Raw genomic sequence first — 9,444 nt, 5'->3', positions numbered from 1 at the left:
ACTTTTTCTTCACGATTTATGTAAGCGTGTACATAATAAACAAGAGCCCGTGCAAATGCTGCACATGTTGACATTAGCAATCAAGACTGCAGAAGACTGAATGAACACGATTCCATCCAACACTTACACGATTCCGAATCATTCATGGGAGGAGAGAGTGATATTTCTTGCCGTTGGATAGTCCATATACTTTTTGTAGAACGGCAGCGATTATATAAAATAAGAAGGCTAGGAATTAAGAAGCTTGACAAAACATAAAAGCTATAGATAGTCCACATATGATCTTGGTTGAAACCAAGAATAGATCACAAGTACTTCCAGTTTGAGATCTATAAATACTACTGTTGCAAAAGTACATCTACCAAGATCACAACTGCAAGCTCCTGATCAAACTAGAAGTCGATATTGTGCTGCAGCTGAGATGTTTTCATTGAGATGAACAAAAAAGCGAAAATCAAACAAAATCACCAATTAACAACAGGGTTCTTCATAGTTGATTGCAGCTAAATAAAGAAATAAAACCTGAAACTAAGCGTAACAACTAGCAAGAGTACTACTTGGGTGATCATTACATCCTCCACAAAACATCAAATTCAAGCTTCTAAAAGAAACGAATAGTTACTTAATTTTTAAGTTCCAAGATCTGAGTTTTCTTGAACGAAATTCAAGTGTGATCACCTGGTGGAAGAGTAAAAGCTTGAAATGATGAGTTGTTTGGAAACTGTTGATGTTCTTGTTGTGGAGGTCTTTTTCGTTTTTTCTTCTCGTAGCTGATTCCTCTTGCTTTCGATTGTAGATCTCGAACTTCTCGAAGGTAAAGTCTAACAGCTCGAGCACCAAAAGGGTTCATCTCCGGTTGCCCACCGCTCTCTTCGTAGGCTGCCCGGAGACGGCCTATCAACGCATCCAAGCTTCCCCACGCCTGACGAAGAGGACAAGGGCAAGGGCAAGGTGGGTTCGGGTGCCCGTAAAACGGGCACACCGGTGTGTGGACTTTAGTCTTCCCAAACTGGTCAAGATACCGGAGAAACTCGAGCACGTTGGCACCACTACATCGGGAAAGCGCGAGTGGTGGCCGGTGATTCTTCAGGTACTGACAGAAGGTATTCCAGTCTCGGCGTTTCTGGTTCTCATACCGGCTGGGAGTTGTGGCTGCCGGCGGAGAACTAGACGACGCAGACGCTACAATATTAGGGTTTATGCTGTAATCGGAGCTTTCAACTTCTGCGTAAGGATCCATTGAAGGGTTTTTATTGAAACTGATGGTTTTCCCGATTTGGGTTACAATTATTTGAAGATCTAATTCTAGGACAAGATGTTTCTCTTTTACTTTTTGCTAGGGTTTCCTTATTTATCACGATAGCAGTAGTGATAAACAGTCGATGTATCTCCACAAACAGAAGCAAAAGAGATGATTCACAAACACACGGAGATCGATGGCGCGGAAATGGATGATCGATCTAATGATGTTTATGGCTATTTTCGTTGGATAAGAAATGGAGAAGAAGAGACACTGCTGGCTACCAGACCAGTCTACACCACATTGATGTGGAGGTGAGGTGAGCTGCCATTGATGGGACTTTGGAGGCTTTTAGTGAAAAAAACAGTAGATTTCACAAGATCTTGGGAGGATAGAAAAGCTGGCTTCGCGTTGTGTTGTGTTGCTGATGTATAAAGATTCACACTGAGTTTCCTAAAATAGGGCACACAAACTTCTATAACTGTAATTTGGTAAATATGATACTCCTAAAACTTTCTATTTATTACACATTTGTACAATGTAGTTGTTTGATAATAACGTTTGTGTTTTTTCTTTTTTGTTTATGTTTAGCTTTTATTAACGTCTAAAACTGTTGCGAACTAGTATAGTAGAGGTGCAAAAGTTGATGCCTTGCTGATCTCCAAGCCTTTTTTATTATGTTTTTTTATAAATTTAAAAATATTTGATATATTATAAATATTATTATAAAATTTTTAATTTTAGATAAATTCTTGTTTTAAAAAATATGATTATGATAATGATAAAAAGTTTTTTTGGTATAACGGTTTAGAAAGATTTATTAACTTAAGTGCTGTTTTTTTTATAAAAAACATATTCAAACCACTTTGTGTTGGGCAATGTTGCACACACGTATCATTTTTTATCCCGCAGCAATTTGTTTTTTCGTAGGCTTCGAAGTAAAAAACTTTTGTGCGTGTTCTGTTTGGGACAACACTTAAGTTCCCTCTTCAAACCTAAACCTAAAAAAAATGGGATACTCCTCCCTCATAAAAAAAAGCGCCACATTTTTTTCTCCCTAGTCATCCCCAATCTCGCATCTGCAATCATCCCTTCATCAGCAAAACTTCCTTCCCATTGGCGTTCCCTCCTCTCCGGAGTAGACTCCTCTTGGTCGCCTTCTCCTTCCGGTCGTCGACGCCGATCTTTCATCTCGATAAGTTTTTTTTCGTTTACTGTTGCTGAAGCAATAATTTTGTCATGGTTAATCTTGAATTTTTCGGTTTTTTTGTTGCTGGAGCAACTTCGACTTTCCTGCTTCATATTAATTTTTCGATTTTTCTTGTTGAATCATTGTTGATATATTTGTTCTTGATGAATCTTGATGCTAATGTTATCAAATCTTTGATGATGTTTTTTATTCTGCTGAAATGTCATAAATTTATGCTTAAATGTCATATTCTATTGAAATGTTGTTGAATCATTATTGAAATGTTGCTGAAATGTTGTTGAAATGTCATGAATTGTTGCTGAAATGCCATTAATAGACGCTGAATGTCATAAAATGTTCCTAAAATATCATGAATTGTTGTTGAAAATATCACGAATTGTTGCTGAAATGTCATGAAATGTTGCTGAAATGTCATAAAATGTTGTTGAAATGTCATATTGAAATGTGAATAATCTTTGTTGAAATTCGTTAGTTTAATCAATAGAAGTTGTTATTATGTTGAAAGTTGTTGTTATAAGGTTGTGTTTGCTAAAGTATGCATTTCATATATTATTTTTGTTATTAGCAATGGGATATAAACATACATGGACCAATGAGCGGATAAAATTCTTATTGTACACTTGTATTGAAGAAGTACACATTGTGGGTAGAAAAGGTTTGAGTTTGCACAAATATTCATGTAACAAGTTAGGCATAGCCATTAAGGAAAAGTATGGCGTTGATTTGACTAAAAGACAATTGAAAAATGCCTATGACAATCTTAAAGCCAATGTAACATCCCCAAAATTTCAACAAACTTAAACTTTTCAAAACAACTCATTTATTAAAAAAAAGTGTTTACAAAAACTTTGTCTCAAAAACATGATTCAAAATCAGAGTCTCCTAAGATCTAATATGTTCTAAAACTGAGGATGTGTACGGTCACGCCTTTTCCTTGCCACAAATCATCTGAAGAACATGAAACCATAAATAAAATTGTAAGCATGAAGCTTAGTGAGTCCCCCCAAAATACCAACACACAACAGATAATATAAACAACAAACAACATGCATATAGGGCCATCAATAGTTGATGAGGATCGCCTCAACCCAACCACACATACACCGTTTTGACACACACACACACACACACACACACACACACACACATATATATATATATATATATATATATATATATATATATATATATATATATATATATATATATAACAGATAATCATACAGTTAACCAGCCAATAACAAGCAGACATATATTATAGTTTACTAAGCATAGCATCATCCTATCTACCAGGATATCGATCTAACAGATCACTACACCATACTGACATGCGATAAACTAGGATAACAATCCAATGGGCGGGCATCGGTGCCTTCGACCCGTAAGTATAGTGAGGAAAACTCACCTCTGGATCTGATCAATAGTTGATGAGGATCCGACTCCGAATCTCAGCTGTAAACAATACTTATCCATCCAAGTGACCAATAACCATCAATATCCCAAAATACCAAAATACCCAAAATACCCTTTAGGTCAACTTAGTCAAATACAAAAGTCAAAGTCAACGTTCCATGTTGACTTCAACACGCCGTGATGACTAGCGAACACGTCGTGTTCCTCCCGTATCCAAACAGGCGAGAAAATCCCCATCCAACACACCATGTTGGCTTGCAAACACGTCATGTTTTCCAAAGTTCCAGCAACTTAATCCATTAATGTAACATCCTATTTCACATCGTCCGTGATTAGGGTTTATGAGCTGAAACCCAGGCATAAGGAAGTCTCAGGGTTGCGACGAGTTGCTAGGAGTGTAGGGCATCTCGTCACCTTTCTGTGGGTATGAGGTTCATTGGAATCGGACTTATATCTAGGAAGCGATGGAAGTTTGAAGTTATGGAAGGATGAGTCCCTTATTTGAGAAAGGTGGCAGCTGAGTACGTTGGGCGTACATGTGTGTACGCTTAGTGTACTCATGTGCGGGAAATTAAAGCGGAGTCACCCAGTACGCTGGGCGTACCAGAGGGTACGTTGGGCGTACTAGGTCCAGAAGGAAACCCTAATATTTTGGAATGTCCCTATTTAAGGAACATTATGTCTTCATATCCATCCACCATTTCCAGATTTCAACTCTCTCAAAACCCTAATTCCCGTTCTTTGAGCTTGAGTGTCTATTGTGAGCTTATAAGTGTTCTTGCGGGATTATTGGAGTGAAGAAGTGTTGGATTGGTGTCTAAGTCCATAACTATTTTTGGTATGTACTTGACCCGATGGTGCATGGTCCTTTTGGGTTGCCTTCACCAAAGCAACTTGATAGGATGAATTATGGAGAGAAAGGATTAAATATGATTTATTAATATATTATGAGAATAATATATTAAAGGAGAAATCATATTGTTTAATTAATATTAGTCAAGAATTAATAATTATTAAGTTTGTGGCTAAAAGAGATTAATTAAACTTAAGGGACTGGAATTGTAATTATATGATAATTACAATTGGGCTATGGATTATCTTATTATTTAAGGTTGGACGAATTCTATGGGGAAACCCATTAGAAATCGTCCAAGGGCCTTTAAGAAAGGGTCCATGGATTGCTTAGGGCCTAAGCATCCAAATTAGGGTTTCCTAGTTCAAAACCCTAATAGCCTACATGTATAAATAGTGCCCTTAAGCCTCAAAAACGTGGTGAACTAATCCTCTAGGGTTTCCACATGGTTTTGGGCAGCTCCTTCTCTTCTCCTCTTCATCCTCTTGCTCTTGGTGTTTGTGAGCCATTAGAGGAGTGACATTTGTGACTCTAAGCTTTCTAAAGTCAATACAAGAAGGATTTGAGATTGTTATTGCTATATAACAATCAAGGTATGATCTAACCTCTTATTCATATGTTATATTGATTAGATACAGGGTTTTAAGTCTTGGATTAAAAGCATGTACAATAGAGAAACCTAGATCCTAGCTTTAGGGTTTGCATGAGCACATAGGATGTCTTTTGGCTAAAACCCATCAAGAAGGAGCATGGAAGAGAATAGAGTTGGAGTCTAGGCTTTGGATCTGAGCTTTTTTGTGGATGGAGCATCATTTGAAGGTATAAAGCTCGAATATTTCCCATCCTTTTTATTTGTGCATAATATGATCCATTTTAGGGTTTTTGGTCCCAAAGCTTGAAGCTTTATGAGTTGTTGCACTCTAGAGCCTAATGTTTGTCCTTTAAAGTGTTTCTAGTGGAGAGGATCCATAAAAATGAGGTCTTAGACGTTGGAATCAAGCCATGCATGAATTTTGAGCTTTTTGAGATAAGAGAGTGGGTGTTTTTGACCTTCTCAACGATGAAAAAACTGAAAGTCACTGACTTTATGGAATAAGAGCCATTAGGGAGTCCAGATCTAGGATTTGAGTTGATGTCTTAACTGATTAGGACCAAATGAGTAGAAATAGTGAAACTAGGGAGTACGCTAAGCGTAATTCCTGTACGCCCCGCGTATTGCCCCAGTGTTCCCGATGGCCAATTTGGATTCGTGAGTACGCTGAGCATACCAAGAGAGGTACGCCCTAGGTAACCTCACTGTAGACTTTTGGGCCAAGTCTCATTTTTGGGCCTTGAGTGTTGGGCATGGAGTTTGGGCTTGTTGCAATAGAGTTTCGGACCAGAGGAATATGTATATGTGCTTTGGGCCCTTGAGTTGGGCTTTCCATTTAGATTTGAGAGTTGGGCTTCGGGAGAGCCCATTTTATTATTGGGCCTTGGTGGGCCCAATGGGTTTTAGGTTATTGATGGGCTGGTTAGTGGACTACCTTATGGCCTAATGAGTGAGAGTTTGGACTTAGTTTTTAATTGGGTAAATTATGGATTTAGCTTAGAGTTAGAGGCCGGAGCGTAGCAGCAACGTTCAAAGGGGGTTGTTCATCATCCGAGGTGAGTCTTCTCACTATACTTACCATGAGTGGTATCCTTGTGTGACTGAGTTGTCTTATGTGCTTATTTGTGTATTATGATATTCTGCATTATGTCTTTGTGATTTATGTTGATTATTATTATTATGAATTTATTGAGTTGGGACGGGAGGGTCCACCTGAATTTTGGGACCGAAGGGTCATACTGAGACACATCGAATGGAGGGTCTTATCTGAGTATAGCCATGAGAAGCTACTGAGATATATGTGTGGTATTTTGGGGAACTCACTAAGCTTCGTGCTTACCGTGTTATGTGATATGTGTTTTAGGTTTTTCTCAGGACCGTGGGTAGGCGTCGACTTGATTGTACACACCAGAGAAAGAGTTATATTTCGAGGATCCTGGATTATTAATCAAACAATTATGGAGTTTATGTTGTAAATTAAATAAATGAGATTTTTGTGAAATGTGTTATGAGAATTATGTGATTTTTAAAATGAAAATTTTGTTTGAAAATTTATGTCGTTACAATTAAGTTGCTGCCTTCGATTCCTAGAGCTCAAAATCTCAGATCTGGACCAAAATGATACCGAAAGGGATAAAGTTTCCAACTTTATCCTCTGGGGTTACTCCGAAGGGTCCAAAACCCATCTATAAGGCTTGAAGATGCAAGTGATTAACCACTAAGCACTTAATCCTTAAAGTTGATGTACAATACTTTCCAGAAGAGGTTCTAGAACTAAAACTATCCCAAAGGTCGGTGCTTTATAGACATGCCTGTCTTGAACCCAAATTAGGTTAACATTGTACAAAGTCACCCTAACCTAGAGATTCATAAAGTTGCAAGCTTTATGAGATCTAACCATTCTATCATGCAAGAATAAGAAGCTAAAGGGACAAAACTCAAGATCTAGCAGCATGTGAAACATCCCAAAAATACGGTCCAAAAATTTCGTTTTAAATCATTAATTAAACCATAGTTAACAATTCATCACATCAAAATCATAAGTCATGTATCTCAAAATATCATAAACATATGTTAAACATATCATAGTAAAAACATCCCAGGCTAACAAATGGTGTGTGCCCTTCAGTCATCCCGAGCTCTTCCTCTTGCTACCGGAAGTACCTGAAACAAAAACTAAAAACTGTAAGCACGAAGCTTAGTGAGTCTCCCCAAACTACCACATACCATACATAGAATCACATAATCACATAATAACATAACATTGGGCCTTGCCCGCTACATCGGGCCCTGCCCGGCATCAGGCAAATCTCGGTATACATATAAACATATCAACAAATATATATAAACATAATCACATAACAAAAGAATATAAACATATACCGGGCCTCACCCGACATCGGACCGAAATCCAGAAGAATACAAACATTCATCGGGCTTTCCCTGGCATCGGGCCGATGTCCAGAAACATATAAAACAAGTACATGCAAGAATCACGACGACATCAAGCATACAGACGTTCCTCAGGCTTTTCCCGACATTGGACCGAAGTACAGAAACATATAAACCTACATAGGGCCTTGCCCGACATCGAACCTTACCCTGGCATATACTAACATACATAAACGGGCCGGCTATCATTATCTCTAACGGCATATACTCACCTCGTAAAGCTGAATGCAGAATCTAAAGGTAAGGAATCTCTAACGGATGCTCTAACGACTCCCAGGCTATCATTATCACAATAACACTTAGTCAAAATCTAATAATCCTTCTTAAGGTAAAATGACCATTTTACCCCTGGTCAAAGTCAACATTCTGGTCAAATTCAACATTCTGGGTTAACTCAACTCGCCAAGTTGACTAATCAACTCGTCGAGTTCCATAAATCAGAAAACCATGCAATCGTGATCCAACTCGTCGAGTTCTTCACAAACTCGTCGAGTTTATCCTATCAATAGAATCGGAACTTTCCAACTCCACTCGTCGAGTTCGCCCTGGAACTCATCAAGTCTTACCGTCTACAGGTTCGGGTCATTTCGACCCAAATCGCGATCCAACTAAGTTGATGTGTTCAATTGTAGTCTATCGTCAGTCGTCATAAATCAAAAATCGGGGAAACAACACATGAACAGAGAGTATGATTTAAATCCATGTCTCGGTTCATAAGATATCTAGAATGGAGGAATATATGATCCCTTATCTAAAGGACGCGTTACTGATAAGATCAGAGTTGACAACGGCTTTTGAAAGCTACGATTGTTGATCAGGTTCTGAAGTCGTACTTGCAAAATAGCTATTAAACTTATCCAAGTGGGAGACTGTTGGATTAAGTGTCTAAGCCCATAACTATTTTGGTATGTACTTGACCCGATTATGAGCATGGTCCTTTTGGGTTGTCTTCACTCATGCAACTTGATAGGATGACAAGAGGAGATAGTAGAATTTATTATATGAATAATAAATTAGTACTCGAAAATAGTTTTATTAATATATTACAAGTTTAATATATTATTTGGAAATCATACTATTTAATTAGTATTGATCGGAAATTAATTTGGTATTAATTTGGTGATCAAAAGAGACTGATTAGATAAAGGAGACTGATACTACAATTATCTGATAGTTGCTAGTTGGGCTATGGATTCCTAATAAAGAGGGATTGGAAGAAATCTTTGGAGAGTCCAAGAAGATTTCGTCCAAGGGCTTTCTAGATGGGCTCCATGGATTGTTTAAGCCCTAAGCAAGGAAATTAGGGCTTCCGCCATAAAACCTTAATAGCCTCAATTATAAATAGACCCCTAAACATGTAGAAATCGTCCCCATGCGTCTAAGAGAAACCCTAGCCGATTTAATCTTCTCTCATAAGTTATCCTCTTACATTGGGTGTTTGTGATTCCATTAGAGTTGTAACATTTGAGGCACTAAGCTTTCAAAGGTCAAGGATATTCAAGGAGATCTTGTTATTACCACATAACAAGAAAGGTAAGATCTAAACCCTAGTTTATATGTCAATTTGATTGTTATATGCTAGTTCTTAGAATCATTGCTTTGGTATTCAATGTTGTTGTGTTTGTAGTAGAAAAACCTTGATCAAAGCAATTACGGTTGCATGAAAACCATAGGAATGATGTTAT

General features: G+C 37.8%; 1 protein-coding gene across 1 annotated transcript; it reads right to left on the bottom strand.

Moving 5' to 3' along the window:
- Positions 1-357: 357 nt before the first annotated feature.
- LOC111881277 (protein LIGHT-DEPENDENT SHORT HYPOCOTYLS 3) lies at positions 358-1,777 on the bottom strand. Its single transcript, XM_023877695.3, has one exon. It carries the CDS (start codon positions 1,238-1,240, stop codon positions 665-667), a length of 576 nt encoding a protein of 191 aa, XP_023733463.1. The 5' UTR covers positions 1,241-1,777; the 3' UTR covers positions 358-664.
- Positions 1,778-9,444: the final 7,667 nt, after the last annotated feature.

The sequence above is a fragment of the Lactuca sativa genome, chromosome 9 (genome assembly GCF_002870075.4).
Source record: "Lactuca sativa cultivar Salinas chromosome 9, Lsat_Salinas_v11, whole genome shotgun sequence".
In the NCBI taxonomy this organism is placed as follows: domain Eukaryota; kingdom Viridiplantae; phylum Streptophyta; class Magnoliopsida; order Asterales; family Asteraceae; genus Lactuca; species Lactuca sativa.
This window is presented reverse-complemented; position numbering and strand designations above follow the sequence as displayed.